The 17,331-nt window shown below is 47.7% G+C and overlaps 1 protein-coding gene and 1 non-coding gene across 2 annotated transcripts; both read right to left on the bottom strand.

Moving 5' to 3' along the window:
• Nucleotides 1–912: 912 nt before the first annotated feature.
• Nucleotides 913–13,301, bottom strand: LOC119437577 (uncharacterized). The gene is made up of 5 exons (XM_037704583.2): nucleotides 13,139–13,301; nucleotides 5,981–6,111; nucleotides 4,690–4,896; nucleotides 2,986–3,237; nucleotides 913–1,146 (listed from the first exon to the last, which is right to left on the bottom strand). The coding sequence occupies exons 1-5, from the start codon at nucleotides 13,257–13,259 to the stop codon at nucleotides 1,006–1,008; spliced, it is 852 nt and encodes a 283-aa protein (XP_037560511.2). The 5' UTR covers nucleotides 13,260–13,301; the 3' UTR covers nucleotides 913–1,005.
• LOC119437856 (U2 spliceosomal RNA) lies at nucleotides 6,604–6,789 on the bottom strand. The gene has a single exon (XR_005189560.1). It is a non-coding gene; the product is annotated as a U2 spliceosomal RNA (small nuclear RNA).
• Nucleotides 13,302–17,331: the final 4,030 nt, after the last annotated feature.

Consider the following 17,331-nt stretch of genomic DNA (forward strand, 5'->3'; position numbering starts at 1 on the left):
CTTTTCATATATAAGGAGTAAGGTAAGCTGTTTAAGAGCCGGCGATGACATATCTACTTTTTTCCGGACGCCAGGTACTGTCAGGTTGATCGTTGGATGAATGAGGCACCAGGCAGGAGTGGGAGGTCTCGCGGCAGGTGTGAAGCAAGATGGTATAACCTCACGATGTGCGGATGCCGTTCGGCAGAACGAGGCGTGTGGTCTCTCCGCACGTAGAGAGGCCAGATGGCGGGAAAGGGGTCCGTGCAAGGTGCCTTACGTGCATCCTTATTGCTTTAACTGCGATGTGGGTCTTGATGAGGTGGTCTCTGGCGATTGCAATAGTTGCCGCCGTTGACGCACTTCGAGGAAGACCTAGACAAATCCGGAGCGCCTGGGCCTGCACACTTTGTATAGTACGTAGGCTTGTTGTACTTGCGTTAGTCAATGCTGGCAAGCTGTACCGCAAGAAGCCGAGAAAAAGTACTCTATAAAGTCGAAGCATAGCGCTTGTCGACATTCCCCAGGTCTTTCCAGCGAAGAATTTCAAAAGGTGGCAGATGCCCGTCAAGCGCTTTTTCATGTACTATAGATGGGGGCTCCATGAGAGGTCTCTCAATTATGACACCCAAGAATTTGTATGACCGTACAAATGGTATCATCTGCCCATTGATTGATACACTGTAGTACCGTTATATTCTTCAGATATCGGATAGTGGTTGCTTCACGAGCTTTACGACTTGAACAAAGGTCAATTATATACTGCACGATATGACATTCAACATTGCCATTTATCATAAGCCCCCACCCGAACACTCGTGCTCATGCCGATTATGCACCTACATTAAGCAGTATTTGTCATAGAGCAGACTTTTTTTTTCTGCCCAGATTTCACGAAGATCTCCAGCATGGAATAAACACCAGGTATTATATGTATAGCGGGGACATTATTCATTTATTCGCCAAGAGTAAGCGATAAACTCGTCAAAACTAAAATAAAGTAAAATAAATTAGTTACGACATGCACTAAACATCGGTCTTCCCATCGTCGCGCGAATCATGTTTGCGCGTAGCCATGGCCACCCTACGCAGAGACCGTCGGAGGAATCCTGTCGGACGTTCCTTCTCAGACCTCTTCAGTGGAGACGGTGATCCCTCTTCGTGGCTCTGAGAAGACAAGGGCAGAATTCGCACGGCATTAATCATCAAACTGTATTATTGTGCACGCATAACGAATAAACAATTACCTAAAGGGACCGAAACGGCGACATCGCGACTTGCGCCGCTGCTGGAGGTTACGAACACGCCGAAGGCATGAGTACCAGGGATTTCTTTCGTTCGGCAGACAGTTACTTAACCTGCCCTGCATCCCCCCGATGGTGGCCACTCGTCAAAACGAAATCTCTCGCGAGTAATAAGTGCCCACCGAATCACTTCCAAGATCAGACTGAATAGAAGCTCTCGTTGGCGTGTTCGGGACCTGCAGTGAACGTGTGATGTCGCAGCTCACGCCGCAAGCGGCAAAATATTTTTCTTCCTCGGCGACTGAGCGATACCGGACAAAAAGATGTTCCGACTCTGTACATTGGGTTGCTACCGCAATGCAAAAAGATTGAAAGGCAGCAGAGCTATCACGGATACAGAAGGCGCGTACCCGCAAAATGCCTTCAGAAATTATACTCGGACGCCTGCAATGTACAAGAAATTGCATTAGAAAAATGCGTACGGAATAACTTGGCATACAAATGAATGCGTTTCACACGTTTCTGAAATTGTCAAGGCACCTTGCCAATGCTTATAATACCTTACATTACATAGAATAAAGCAGCCAGCAACGCAGCCACTTGCTCAAGTTTCATTACCAGGCCACACTACATGCGATGGTTTCGGGTTTAGCTGCCATGGGTGGTGTTTTGTTGTTGCATCCGCTCTGCCTTTATCACGCATACGATTGAAAACGCAAGACTGACGTTGCCTACAAATAAGAAAATTCCCCAACCTCTGATAAGCGGCAGCTTCCGTTGCCTACTAGAATTACCTTGGACGGAATTGCTTAACTTGTCATTGCAACCCAGTGCATCAAAAGTAGACGGGGCCAAGTATGTCTACGTCTAGAGAGCCCCATGTGGACGACACTACTTGTGTGGGTAATCCGCGAAATGTGCACTCCGTAACGAAAAATGGTAGTGTTGTTTAATGCGACAACCGCCCGGTTCGAAAGGAGTGCGCAGTCATTCTGACACTGGTCGGGAGGTTTCGAGGCACGATGCTTTCATTGTCTCATCTCACTTATACGGGAAGGAGAGACATTTGACGTCTCATCAGACTGCAGGGCCACAGGAGCACTTCGGCACTTGAAAGGTGTAGAGAATTGCGCCCTATAAAGTTAACAAATCAAAATCTCATTTAAATAGCAATGAGACTATTGAACTTAGAAACGACGGTGCTGTACATGCAATTGTGTATGAAAAGCAGGCTGTCAACAGATAGGGAAGTGCCCCACAACCTAAGAGCAAGTAGAACTACGCGATCAGTTTTTTTTTTTTATGTCTCCTCACTTTCCGGTAGAAAAAGAAACATGCGTATATCTGCGAAATTCGGCCAACGGGCCGAGACCGTTAACCACGTGCACGCACAAACACCTTGAACAGGACACTATGTTCAGCACTTTCTTGCTGGGTACGTTCACACACAGCGGTACAGGAAACGGTACAGGAAACGGGGATCCCCCAACATTGACGGAATCGCCTGCTTGTGCAAATGACAGCTACAAAACACTGCAATTTCGACAATTTGCACGTAGTTAAGAAGAACACTAAGTTATAGTTCGCGTTCTCGGCGTTCTCGTGAACGTTTTATATCACATAAAACAATAGGGTACGACAAATTGCGATAGAGAATGTATAAACAGGCCAGGAGGTTGGCCAGAGGCATTTCTGGTTGGCCAACCTGCACGGGGACAAAAGAAAATGCAATTTATGCGAGCTCGACAGTGCTCAACCATACCACCGAACAAGGGCTGGAGGAGCTGGCGACACCTGCGAGGAAGGAGTGGAACTCTCCAATGCTGTGGTCTTTCGCAGAGGCCTTGTGTTTCGGATGAAAAACCTTCCCCAGGAGTCGCTGCCAGCCTTGCTTTTTCTTGGGGCATGTTGCCGAAACAAGACCCCGGTGCGGCGAACCGACGTCCCACTGCTCGGACATCGTGAAACGTTGGTCCGGCTCGCACTTCAGCTCGTCGGGTGGCTGCGAGGAGTCCTGGCGAAAGAGATTTGCAATTAAAACTGAAGCCATGCAGTTTTCAGCAGAATCCCAAAAAAATTTATAAACTTCGTAGACGGGGCCCTCCGCGTGATTAAACGGGATTCATAGTTATTTTATCATTGTCAGCACATATAAAGCGCCTTGGAAGTCCCGGAGAAGTGAGTAAAAGTAATATTAGAGAAAGGATCACTTGCCATCTGGAATATGTATAAAAGAGCACCAGATAAGGTGAACTCTTAGGGTTGACGCATGGGCATTTTTGTTGTGCAACTATATGTGCACCATCCGAAACAATGAGAGCAGCAACACTAAAGCAAGGGAATTCCACCGATTAACCTTGGTATATGAGAAAATACCAGGAAGCGTGTAGTGGCATCGCTGACGATGTGAAAGACCTTCCCAAACAATTTTTTTTTTTGTATGCGTAGGCCTATGCGAGCATCAGCTGCAGCAGAACGGACAGTTGGGCGACTTGGTGCGTATTCATAGTGAAATATTTAGCGCGCACAATAGACAAGGACACAGCGAAGGTGGACACACGAGCCAGCATGAGCTGTTGATGGTCAGGATGTCCTCAAAAGGTGCCGCGATTCACTATCGCCACCACTGACGCATAATTCTGCCGAAGTATTCGCCACATCACCGCTTCGTCCGGGAAGGCGCACCTTGCACGCCCACGCACCACACCGACCTCGACAACAGCGAACGATGAAGGACGTACTCAGGCTTTTTCACCGACGTAGGATGCACATACAAGCTGGCTGCGTGCTTCCGTAATTCACTACGCGCCATAAAGTACTGACGAATGCTGACAACGCAAGGAGACAGGCGTTTTTGCATTTCACCTCCATCGAAATGGGGCCGCCGCGGCCGGGACTCGATCCCGCGACCTCGTGCTCAGCGCCGAGAATACAGCAATTTCGCCCACTGGGTATATGCAAATGAGCATGTGAACATTATTGGCCAATCCCCCAGAATGTATGTACGTGACACTGCAGAAGCAGAATAAGGCGCGAGAAGTGAAGTCGGCAACAAAAGCAGTCTAGCGTAGAGAAAAAAGAAATGAACGAAATGTGACCACAACGTGCATTGAGTGCGGAACGTTAAACTACATATAGAAGTGATTGGCATTTCAGTAAACATAGAAGAACCAGTCGCAAATGCAGCGATTCGAACAGACGCGTGGGATCTTCCGTATTTGTAAAATAACTTTAACGCATTTTTTTTTTTTTTTTGGCCAGTGGGCCTGAGCGGGTGTGTTTGCAACGGCGACGGAAGAGGGACATTGATGGGAAAGGGAAAAAGTCGAGCTGCAAGTGGTATTGCACAATTCGCAGCCGAAAGTCTGCGATAATTACGTAGTGATGGAGCTGACTAAAGTTATCGGCCTACAGGTGCATACCGTGGAGAGCTCTTAGTTCAGATACATTTGATGAAAAGACTCGCCTCATCGGCGGCTGTACCACGAGAAGCCGCTGGCAGGGGTTTTCTCAGCGAGTAGAGCATTGGCGGGGGCGTGGCAAGGCCAATCCCCGAGAACTCCAGGTGAGAATGGAAGGAGCCGGACGACAGAGACCGACTTCGCAGAGAGTACTTGGCCTCTACTTCGTCCCAGGGCACCGACTCCTTGGTTACCCAGTAGGGCTGCTCGCACTTTGAAGGTGCATGAAAAAAAAAAAAAAAGACATTAAAGCGTCCACTCTGCTTGAGACAGCTATAAAAAATAAGCCGTCATATTGCCGTAGTTTGCACGTGTTATCGTATAAGTACGGAGGGTGTTTCCGAAGATAAGGTTGAAATTGCAAAAAGAAATGACATCATTTTACAAAAATTTAGGCTCGTACAACCATAGTGCCTTTACACTTGTAGGGCCCCCAACCCATATAGAAATGACGTTCAGTAGCAGGAAGCAATCGCTTTCAACATGCCTTAGCCACAAAGCACCGAAACATTGAACACACTTGTGAGAACACAGCAGAGCGTGAAACTGATTCGGGGTATAGTACTGGTGGTAATGGAATAGGCTGATCTAGCTTGGCAGAGGGTTGTGTACCTCCTGAAGAAAGACACTTATCCATGAGGAACGGTCATTGCTATTATAAAGTGCTATTTTGTGGCTACGTGGATGAAAAACAAAGAAGACAGACAGCAAGAAAAGAGAAAAAAAACGATAGACAGTATTACACTCTGCGAGAACGTTAAAATTAGTTGTTGGAATTGACTCTCGAAGTAGCTCAGAAAGCCGCACGGAGCCACTATCTACCACACCGTCATTGAAATAGAATGCATGAAAATATACACGAAAACATGTCACAAAAGCACCAATTCCATGCGTCATCGTTAGCATACTCGGCAGACATTTTGTCTTTGCAATGCGACTTCACGGATAAATAGACCATCTGTAAAGCACTCGTAATTGAAGCAGGCTGAAGGTGGAACTACATAACGGCGGTATTGCGTAGCGCGCGAAATGCAGGGGGAAAAAAAAAGGACAGAAGAGTAAAGAGCGCTCTTTACTCTTCTGTCCTTTTTCCTACATTTCGCGCGCTTCGCAATACCGCCGTTATGAACCACGACCAACTCGCCCAAGCCTCTACCCTAATAGTGGAACTACAGCCATCGCATATATGGGTAAGCTATAGATGATGGCGTGCGCAATGGTTATAAATGTAGTTCGCAGCTTTAATATTGATCCGCAATGGTGATCGACGCTCGAGCTATATCGATGAGCACGTACCCTCATCCGCTGCACGTAATCCCAGAGACGACATTTTTCAGTGCTTGCGATCGTCTTTCCCCTGCGTTCTGCGAGCTGGTCGATGTGGTCGAACGAGAACTCGAGTAGCTCCTCCATGTGGATGTCCTCGTCTGCACACAAGCAGTGAACACAGTTGGGCTATGCTGAAAATTGCAGCTTAGGTCGAACCTGTCCAGAACACTGTGGAGCAAAGAAGGGGTAATATGGCAACGGCTGCCATGTTACAGGTACAGTCATGCGATTTACGATTGTGCCCGATTTTCGATTATGCTATAGCGTATACCGGGTGGCCCAGCAAACTTGGACCAATATTTAAAAAAGGACCAAGAGCTCTAGAGAAATCGTACCAACTGCATCTTAGCGGTAGTAGTAGTAATTACAAGCACTATTACAAGTCCGACTGTGGCAACGGGGAAGTCAAGGGCGTTACGCCGCTTGTAGGCATCTGTTCCTCTGGCTCTTGTCGCACAACGGCGCAGATGCATGCTACTAGCCGAGCGCTGACGAAGCGATAATGGGTCCAAGACTACCAAAGAGATGGAAACAGCTTTTCACAGCGAAGCTACGCCCCTAGTTTCCAGCGGAGCGATGTCCTTGGACAGAAACCGTGGGCCGATCCCGAAGATAGTGCAATAAAGGGCCGATAGGTGGTGGAGGTGAAGCAGGCTTCAAGCACTCCGCCAACTTGCAAAAATAAGTTTAACATGTTGGGTTCAAATACAACCCGTAACAGATATTAAGCTGAGAAGAACGGATACTACACTTTGGTCCACGTCCGTCATGTCTATACGTTCGCACCATGCACGTGTACGCCATCCCGCGTTATCAAATTAGTGCCTACCAATACGAGTGTCTTCCGTCTCCGGACGTCATGCTCTACGTAGCCTGCTTTCCCCAGTTCTGATCTGACTGAAATGGGTAGGCCGTGTGTCGTACGGTCTGAAGAAAAGCGTGCCTACCAGGACGACGGCGCGAACAGAAAAGGGAATGGGCGTGGCGGCGACGGAAGGAGACCACCGACGATGAGCGGGCCGCGAACGCCAAGCGTAAGCGTACTGCCCGTCAGGACCGCGAGGCGGAAAGTAATGCGAACTGTCCATGTGGCCCCGATCCCGCAATCTTGGAACGTTCCACTGGAGCAACGGCCAATCACCACATACACAGATACGCTGGTCATCCACCTTCACAGTGGAATGGCGCTGAATGTTATTCTGTTTCTATGAAGGAATGAAGGGGTGAAGCGCGCGAGAACGATGGAAGGCGATAACTGCTAGAGTAATTTTCCCGTTGGATAAAAATCACCTGATAAGTTTCCAAGTCGGTTGAAGTCATACAAACAAGAGAACGAAAGAGTAAAGGCTCATAAAGTTTCATCCAGACTGCGCCCGGGCTTGTTCATCCATTGCATGAAGCATAACCGCAGTCGCGGAAGTGCCCCCATGACGTTTTTTCGTATTACACGGGCTTTTGTTTCTCGGTAAGAACCAGGCAAATGTTAGCACGAAAAAAAAAATTCTTGAATCCGAAGTTATTTGAGGCCCTCTACAACTTTATATTTGAGATGTCAGAGATTCAAGTAATAAGTACAAATTTGACCAAATAAGGACAATAAACAATATTTAGCGATGAAAAACATACCGGTTGTAAGTACACACAATTACCGCTAATATGCAGTTGGTACGATTTCTCTAAAGTTCTTAGTGTTCCAAGTTAGGTTCAAGTTAGCCGAGACACCCGGTATACACTTGCGCTGAAGCTTGCCGCAGTCAGCAGTATAGCGCCAGTACACAGCCTAGCGAGCGGGGAAAACAAAACGGAAGGGATGCGTTAAACGTTTGTAACATCTCCGATGGCTTTTCGCAAGGCTACAGGGTATAATATCCAAGTAGGCGCGCGTCGCACGAGTCGGCATGTTGGCGCTCGAGATCAGAAGCGCGAACATGTCGGAGCTCCACAAAGCTCGGTGCATAGCATTCACATGAACGAGAAAGCAAGCGTGTCGTGGGTTATAAATTAGCCATTTTTTTTTCCTTCGCGTGGGGACGATGTCGGCTACAGTGGGGTAATAAATGAAGGTATGTACGGCGCCGTTGCCACGTTGGCAAGTTTGAAATTCGGGATTCCCCGATTGCGTGGTCGTCTGCTAAGGTTCCTGTCGGAGCCCTGCACGGCGTCAGGCTTGGCATAAACGTGAAATCTTCATATGGCCCGGATGTCGGCGCACTCCTTTACGAAGTACCTTCTGCGAGCGTAGAAAGGCAAGTTTGAGGCATGTAGTGGGCCCCCACGGTGGGTGTATAAGGAACGGCTCCAATGCGCTGACCGTCTCTTGGCATTTCATGCAAATGTCAAGCCAATAAATAGCACAAGTTTCGCCATTGTGGAGTGCGGCACACAGTTGCCATAAATATGACCATAAAATTGAACGCACCCGCAGTAACTGTATACGATCAAACCACGACCCTCTCAGTCCTAAGGCGAACAGTAAAAGGTCATCGTTAACGCTGAAACGATATACGCCAGCCATACGGGTGTCAGGTGCTACATCGTGCACGTCGCAGAGTTCTTCTCATATTTAATAAAACGTATCGCCGCGACAGGACAGACGCAAATATCTATAGGGAGTCCCAGATACCTTCGAAAAAAAAAAAAAAGTAAGAAGAGCGCAAAAAACGACGACACAGAAGAAACAACACACCATAGGTGCTCTGGTGTGCGTTGTTCCTTCTGCGGGTCTTTTTTTTTTGTGCACTGTTTTTACCCATTTATTTCGATCATGCTTTACCAACACGCCCAGCGTTGCAAACTTCCTCAAATACGTATTTCAGTTGATCTTGTTAAAAGAACAAAAATTATCAAGATGCGCAACGAAGTTAAATGGAATTACACCTGAAAGCCTATAAGACACGAATGTCAGGAAGGACAGCGCTAAATATACGTGAAGAACGTCCTCTTTACCACTCCCTCATTTTCTTGGCCGCGAGACACTTCAAGCAAGGTAAATATACCTGGTATCGAAGCTGCCATAGAAGCCCAAACAGCAGTTGATGGGGCTTAGCGACATCTGTGTAAGGAGGGACCACTTCCGGTGGAAGAAAAATAATGTGACGTCATATTCTTTAAAAACAGAAGTGACGTCATTTTGTTCTCAAAGGCGCGAAATTTGTTTTCGGAGGTCTGCCATTAGAGTTGTATATTCAAATGCCCGCCATTCGAATTGATGGGCGTTTCGGGCTTTCAGCGCGGAAAGCGATGCAGGAAAAGGTCAGCAGTACGGGTGTCGAAATTGCATCGCTGAACAGAACATACTTTCTTTGGAGGCCGACGAACGCTTTGGACGTAGAGTGTTCGGCCTTCCGTCAGACGCCGAGCCTGTCGGCCAGCGCTGTCGCACGAAAATAACTAAAGTAACAAAAAATTATCTGGCGGTCGCACCTCACTGCTTTTGACTGAAGAGGCTAAGAAACAGTGAAACGACCCGCGTCACCAAATTTAAACAAACGTCGACAAGCAAAACAACACAACATGTGGGGGGGGGGGGGGCGTTTTGTAACAGGTCAACTTTACGAGCGCGCCTTTCTGTACAATTCAAGAGCTTCACTCCCAGTGATAGCGGCGTCAACGCCCGCCGCTGTCGGTGGGCGCTCTTACGGCGGGCACTGAAAACAAGGTATTTATTGACCATGATCAAGTAAAATAAAGTTGTTTCTTCCTTTCTCGCCATACATATATAAAATTGATTAGGAATTTTATTTTCGTTGAATGAATCTAACCGTGTCTCGGTTTAATTAAAAAACTTCTCTTTCCCAATGTTTGTTCCCTTCAAAGATAGTCGTGCTTCAATCGCTGATCCCATAACCACCCTTGCTGATGTCGGTGACAATTCGTTCTGAACCACTTTTCGCCCGAAGCTGCGCGACCGATTTGGATCGGCCTTGCTTCAGGTATCCACCAGCAGGAGACAACTACCATGCTCGCGTATTATCTACTATGCCTTCCTTGGAAATAAAACCACCACGTGAAGGGCAGTAGATGCAAGGTAATTCTAAATGTGAGCGTATTTGAGCTTACTCGGCGCCTTAAACTATCGCAAGATTAGGACATAACTGGGCGAAATGGTGTACACCGGAGAGCATGTCAACGCCTTATAATGGTGAGGCTCGCGATAGCATTGTCACGTTGTAGTGACCAAATCTCGAAAGTAACTCTTTATTGGGAGAACCTGTGCCCATAAATAACAAGCAACAGTCAAGCACAACGATCGCGGCGAGCACTGTCGACGATTGTCGAAAATCTGTGGGTCAAGCGCGTCGTCTCTTATACATCACTAGACGAAGGTTCCAGCGTAATCGCTGGCGCCCCTGTGCCCTCCAGAAAGTACAACACAATTTGTGTCACGCATACAATTTTATTACACAAAGTTCGGCGAGAAAATAAACCGATGGAATCAACGATAACATTCGAGTAAGTTCCAATCATGCAGGCGCGTCTTGCGCTGAGCGATAACTTTAATTTGTTAGCGGGTGAAATGTAATCCCCGAGAAAACGATAAACAAGTACACGCTCCAATATGCGTAATAAGCAACGCTGTTCGCCACACGAGGAGCGCTCGCTCTGCTAGGGTTATTTGCACTGTCCTGTTTGCGAAAACTCGGTGCATGATTAGGTGTAGAATACAATTTTATCTTGCCATTCTAAATATTCTGTATTATACAAACACCACAGCCTGTTATATGTGCATAACCATTCGCTACAAAACTTACATTATTAATACGAAAGTTTTCCACATATCATGAATGCTTCGTATTATGGAAACGTAGACCACAGTTGAGTCTGACATTTCGTTTCCTTCGTATTACCGAAACACGCTCATCGTTGCTTCGCCCTTCGATTGCGACAGCAAATTAGTAGAGAGCTATACGAAGCAAGGACAGTAGTTTAATGGGCCGTATAAAGTTGTAAACATTCGCTTACTAACAAAATAGACAAGCACGGTGTCACGCGCCCACAGGTAAACATGAACACATCTCGCTCGATGACCGCGGAAACTAGCTGTGAAAACGCCGGAGTGAGAAATTGCGCAGCAGCAGCGGGCAAATTGACCTTCCGCGCTGTCTCGTCTCGCTTCAACGCGGACTAGACGTCGAAAGCACAGCGCATACGACGCTACCGGCACTCGGTGCATGCACTTTGTCCCCATCGCAGATCGCTTTGAAGATGAGGCCTGTGCGGGCGTGCACTTCCACCACGTCGCAGCATCCCTTTCAAGAAACGGCACCCGCGCGGCCGCGCTGTGAGCAGCAGCCGACTGAGCAGAACGCACTGCCTCCCCCTCCGAGGCCCGTGTCTCGCGCGCGAAAGAAGACCATGCGCTTCCGGCCTGCCTTTCTCCCTCGCGTGTGCTACACTGAGCCGCGATTGCCGGCTCACCCTCGTACGCTTTCACTCGCAGACAGCGTACGGCGTGGATTTTATCGCCGTTGGACTTTATACGGAACCTCACGGCGACCGGCGGCAGAAGTGCGCTTTCAGTGTCCATACAATTGCTATCGCAAGGAAAAAAACAATTTATGAGCACGCGCGAGGTATTGTAAAGAGGCAATGACTGCGAATTCTTGGAGCAGCGTGGCCTCGCTATTCGTAGTGGTCCGCGATGTGGCCTCGCGGATAACAAAGGCACGGCGTGGGCGCTCGTGAAGCTAACAGCGTAGCAGACAGCACCCTAACTGGTAAAATCTTTGGGCGCTTGTTCATAGTGTCGCCGATCTCGCTGCTAAATGCTGGACGGTCGACGCTCGCATGATATCAACAAAACAGCAAGAGGGTATACGCCCACGACTGGTGTAAAACGACGGTATACCACGACAAAGAAAAAAAAAGGCGAAAACACACAGCGCTATGAATTCTGTCCTATAGTCACCGCTGAGTTTCGTCCCATTGTACTGTGTCGTGAACGTGCTGCACGAGCCATTGAGATATATTTTTGTCCCTTAATTATAACGATAAACGCATTACGATTCATATTACCATTTCTCTGCACTGTTAAGCTGACACAGTGCAGGTGAAGACATGCATACAAAGGCTTGCTCCGGCCCATCCAAAAAAGAGGCGAAACGCTGATAACCAGCGAGGAGCGAAAGCCGAGAACATGAAAGCAATAGGAGAATCCGCGAACCTTGACTGTGCTTGATTATGTATTAGACGGCGAAACATTGACAGGAAGCCGCGCGCTTATCTGTTCACAAGTGCAGCCCTATATTATACGGGCTTTCACCCGCCGGAGAAGCTGAGTGGCTATGCTTTGCTACTGTTGGGCAAGAGGTCATGGATGCGATTACCAGCTGCATTCCGATGGGGCGGGGTGCAAAAGCGCTCGTGCTGAGGGCGCAATTTAAAAAAGGCCACGAGGGGGGAGAAAACGCAATCTTGAGCTTGCGAGCGCGAACGGATAAGCGTGCGCAATGCCCTGTCTCGACGCCAGTAACACTGCGAGTCGACGTAGAGCAGCACAACACTTTATTCCTATAGCGTCCACTCGATGCACGCGCATGTAATCTTGAAATTAGAGCAGTTACCGAGTGCTTTTAGAGGTATATAGAGTGCAGACCGCGACAATACGTTAATTACTTGGATGCTTTCGGAACATGCGAAAGCAGTTAGTTCACCTTTAAGGGAAGATGTGCAAACACTAGAAGCCAGCAGCATTCTTTACGGGACTTGCACTCGCTTCGGCAACTTAGCCTTGTTCTTGGCGTCCGAAAGTTGCACACGTTTCTCCGGGAGACGCCGTTGTGAAAGATTCCGAATTAATACTGGCACCTAGCGGATCTTTACTGAACGCCTACACCTTAGTTCGCGAGTGCTCTGCCCCCCATGCGGCCAACGCAGTTGGCAAGCCCCAGCATAACCACATTGCCAGCTGCTTACCTCTCCCCCCCCCCCTTTTTTTTTAAAACTCGTCGTGTGGGTGTAATCTTAGGGTCGAAAGGGGTTACAACCGTCACAGCCGTCAACTCATTTACCCGCACAGGCAATGCAAACACTTAACCTCTACAATTTGCTTGCCTTCCAGAATTTCGACCTCGGTAGCATGGACGAGACCGCATGCTATTATGGAAAGCCCGTTGTTCAGCTTACCCCAAAGCACCTCGAGAACATTCTCGTCGACGCTGTAGCACGACAGCGACCGCACTGAATCGGCGCGGGCAGCTGCCTGTCGACCCTTCGGCTCCGATGAGTTGTGCATAGTTTCTTCCATGGCACGCGAGCCGGATCGCGGTCCTTCAGTGCACTGGTACTATCTTAATCCCACTGGGTGGGAGCGCGAGAGCGTGTCGAGTTAAATACATTTCGCGCAGGTGCGGTACTGGAGCGCATGCGCATTGCATGACTCGCGAAAGTTGATTCTCGGCGCACGTCTTACGTAATCGTTGGGCTCCTGCGTCGTCAGCAATTTGCTTTTGATCTATTACTTGCGAAAGTAGACCTTGTCGGCGAAAGTTAAGTACTGCTGATAACCGCCTTGCTTATTAGCGGCACAAGCATCGAGTGACACTCTTGTTTCTTGCGCAGCACTTCCGGTTCACCTCCCGAGATGACCGGGCACGACCCGGGACGAAATTCAAAATAAATCAGAAAAAATAGTAAACCATAAGTTTAGTTACAAGGTGAGTTACTGAAGTGTCTGGAATAATTAGAATTAATTAGAAATCACTGAGACGCCGGGGAAAGAAATTCAAAATAAATCAGAAAAAAAATTGAAAGAAAAATAGTACAGCACCAAATTCATGGGTTTAATCATGGATGTGATATCAGAGCATAAGTTAAGTGACAAGTTCAGTTACTGAAGTGTCTGGAAAAATTAGAATTAGAAATCACTGATTACCGCCAACCAAAGCACAGAATAGTAGACTCTACAGACCCGTCATGTGAGCACGACTATGGCTAAATTCTGCCAAAGTTAACCAAAAGAACAGCCACGCCGAGGTGCGAGTGCCACTAAGGGACACCTAAATCAAAGATTAGGGTCGGCTACCGTTTTTACATTCCTATTATGTATTATTACTAATTACATTCATGTATTATTACATAATACATTTCGCGCAGATGTGGTACTGCAGCGCATGCGCATTACATGATTCGAGAGAGTTGATTCAAGGTCGATCCAAATAGGTCGCGAAGCTTCGCCGAAAAGCGGTTCATAACCAATTGTCACCGACATCAGCAAGGGTGGTTATAGGAGCAGCGATTGAAGTGCGCGACTATGCAAGGAGGGAACAAAAAAAATGTTTTTCTTTTTAATTTAAGCAAGACAGAGTTTCAGTCAATCAACCGAAACCAAATTCGTAATCAATTTTAAAGTCGGCCTGCTCAAAACTAAAATTTGTCACGACACCGAGAGACGTGTCGCGCAATGCGTTACATGTGCACACGCAGAGACATGACAAGACGTCAGCGGCCATATCTTGGTGCGTCTACTTGCTGGCCCAGAGCCTAGAAGGACAGAAGAAGGTACAGGACGAGATGGACCTCATATTCGCCTGCGACCGAGACCGCTATGCCACGGTAGCTGATCTCAAGGAGACGAAGTTCCTAGAGTGCTGCATCAAGGTACTCTGCTGCACTCAGGTGTTTCTAGTCTCGTGCACTCGAGCGGCGCACACGCGAAGGACGCTAACTACACATTCAGCATAGAAACGGAAGTACAAAACATGGCAATTCGCTACATCGGGCAGGAACAGGCGCGTAAGCGCGCAAGCGCGCAATCACACGCACACACACACCAGCCCATATGCCACCATATGAACATATACGTATGTTTGCAGACGCAATGAGAGAGGAAAACGAGTGAAAGTAATTTGCCTCCGCATGTGCGCAACTTTCATGTGAGTAGCAATTGCCACAGAAGTCTTGTACTGAAATACAGCTGTCTGTGATTCTTCGAAGTTCTTTGAGCAAGACCACATTCTTGTTCGTTGAAGACCGTAGAATGGAGAGCCTCGCCGCCCACATTCCTTCTGAATTTTTTGGCGGCTATATGAATGTTTGTACCGTACGTAGATGGCGTGCCCGAAAACCTGCCTACGCTCTACCCCCTTCTACCTCCGCCCTTCCCCCCCCCCCTCCTACACCTTCACCATTTTTCCTCGTGGGCCATAAAGTTATGGATAACGCACTCATATTGCATCATCTATAAAAGCTATACTTTATTTTTTTTTAGAGGAGAGTCTTCGATTATTTCCTTCAGTGCCAATAATCGGCCGTGATATATACAAAGGGTTCTGCATAAGTAAGTTTTTCTATTTCTCAGATCTTACGCGACTTGCAGTCGACTTTTGTACCAACCGCCTGGAAGTATCCATTTCCTGTGTTTCAAGGGCACAGCGATCGGTTGGGCCGCTTCGCATCGGGAAAAGTGAGGACCATAATAGCTAAGTTTTGCAATGACAAAGAAGTAGAGTTCGTGCTGAACCGTGGCTATAAGCTGACAAACACCAATTTTGGCATGTCGCGTGATTACTGGGAAGCAGTACGATATGAACGACGAAAGCTGTGGCAGTTTTCCAAAACGATAAAGAAACCTAGTGACCATGTTCTCCTAGTTTGTAACAAGCTCTTGCTACACCCTAACATTAAAGTGTACGTATTCAGTGGATTTCGAGTCACACTGGTATCAGAGGGAACGAAGTGGCACGTGTCCCTTGCAAGTCTCCCGGGCCCTCCCCGGTGGTGACCAGATCCACTGAGTCTGAATGAGCAGTACGCCTTCGCGCGGGAGGAAATGCGCGAAAAACTGGACGAATTACGAAACAACTGCATGAAGTATCCGCAAGCGGACACACACATGAAGCGAAGGTACTATGGAGGCGTGCGCAGACGCACTCTCTCTTGTCCCCACACTTCCAACACTACGTACAGAGTTTTGCCTGGCAGACCTTCCTGAATGGCATGTGGTGGCTTCCCGGATAATCCTCACATTCTGTGGGACTGTCCGGGGAGCCGTCCTGTTATTCAGGCGAGCCTTGCTAAACTCTCACCCACCCGTAGACCTGCGACACTTGAGTAGTGGCTGGCGGACTCCTCCCCCGACTACGTACAAGCCATGATCGAGTTGATCCCGGCGCTGGGCTTGGCAGACAACTAAAGCAAAGCGGGCGAACCCGGACCGGAGTTCTTGAATAAAGTTTATTCTCTCTCTCTCTCTCTTGGTCAACGGCGACACATATCTTCGGGACACGGAAGTAAACTGTGCAGTGCGTGTGTCGCAGCATGTTTCGGAATGACAAGCCAAGCCTTCGCCGTCTGCAAATGTGGAAACCAGACAGCCTTCGCAACCACATAACCATAACACTTCGACGAACATGTCATTCTTATACACTAACATTCGAAGTGTGATGTCGAAAAACGTGTCACTTTCATCGCTCACTGATTCATGCCCGGCATCTCTGGTTGTACTATAACCGAGACGTGGCTAAACGATACCATCTCGGATAACGAAATTCTTTCGACATTTGCATATATTTTTCGTTGTGACCGACGCAACCGCAGAGGAGGTGACGTGCTCATAGCTTTTGAAAAGGAATTCCGCGCCGTTCCAACTGTCAATCATTCATTCATTCCCAGAGCACGTTTTCATTTCACTTCAATGCTCAAGCAGAAACGTTATCACACTGCAGGCGTGTTCTACCGCCCTCTAGATAAGAATGATGCATTTTCAAGGAAGTTTCGAAGGGTTGTAAATTAAGAGCGTACGTTTTTGGCACGTTCTACTCTCATCATTTGGAGTGATTTTAATTTGCCCGTTATCAACTGCACAATGGAATCTGTCGCGGCTGCTCACGCTGAGGATTTCCTTTGTTTCAATGCACATCGGCCAATATTCTAGATCTCATCTCGACGAGCGATCCTCTAATCTGTTCCGACATCACTCGCCTTAACGGGCTGTCTGATCGCGCAGTTATAACAGGTCTGCTTAACGTTGAATTAGCCACCTTCGCAGACATGTACATGGATAGATATTCCACTCGAACTATTGAAGACAACTGAGTTATGTTTAGATGATGATGTATGGTGTTTAATGGCGCAAGGGCCAGGTATGGCCAAAGAGCGCCAGGCCAGTGTTCATGAGTCGACAATGGAGCAATGAATTGCGAAAGGTAGATGTGTCGTGGCTGTAAAAGGGCCTAAAAACAATTGCTGTAAAATGCGTAAAATATATATGTAATAAAATTATGGCAATGGCTAATAAGGTGCACTATGAAACGAAAGAACAAATTGCAAGATAATCAAGATAAACGAAAATATATCACAGATAAAACTTTTTAAAAAGC

The sequence above is a fragment of the Dermacentor silvarum genome, chromosome 1 (assembly GCF_013339745.2).
Source record: "Dermacentor silvarum isolate Dsil-2018 chromosome 1, BIME_Dsil_1.4, whole genome shotgun sequence".
In the NCBI taxonomy this organism is placed as follows: Eukaryota; Metazoa; Arthropoda; class Arachnida; order Ixodida; family Ixodidae; genus Dermacentor; species Dermacentor silvarum.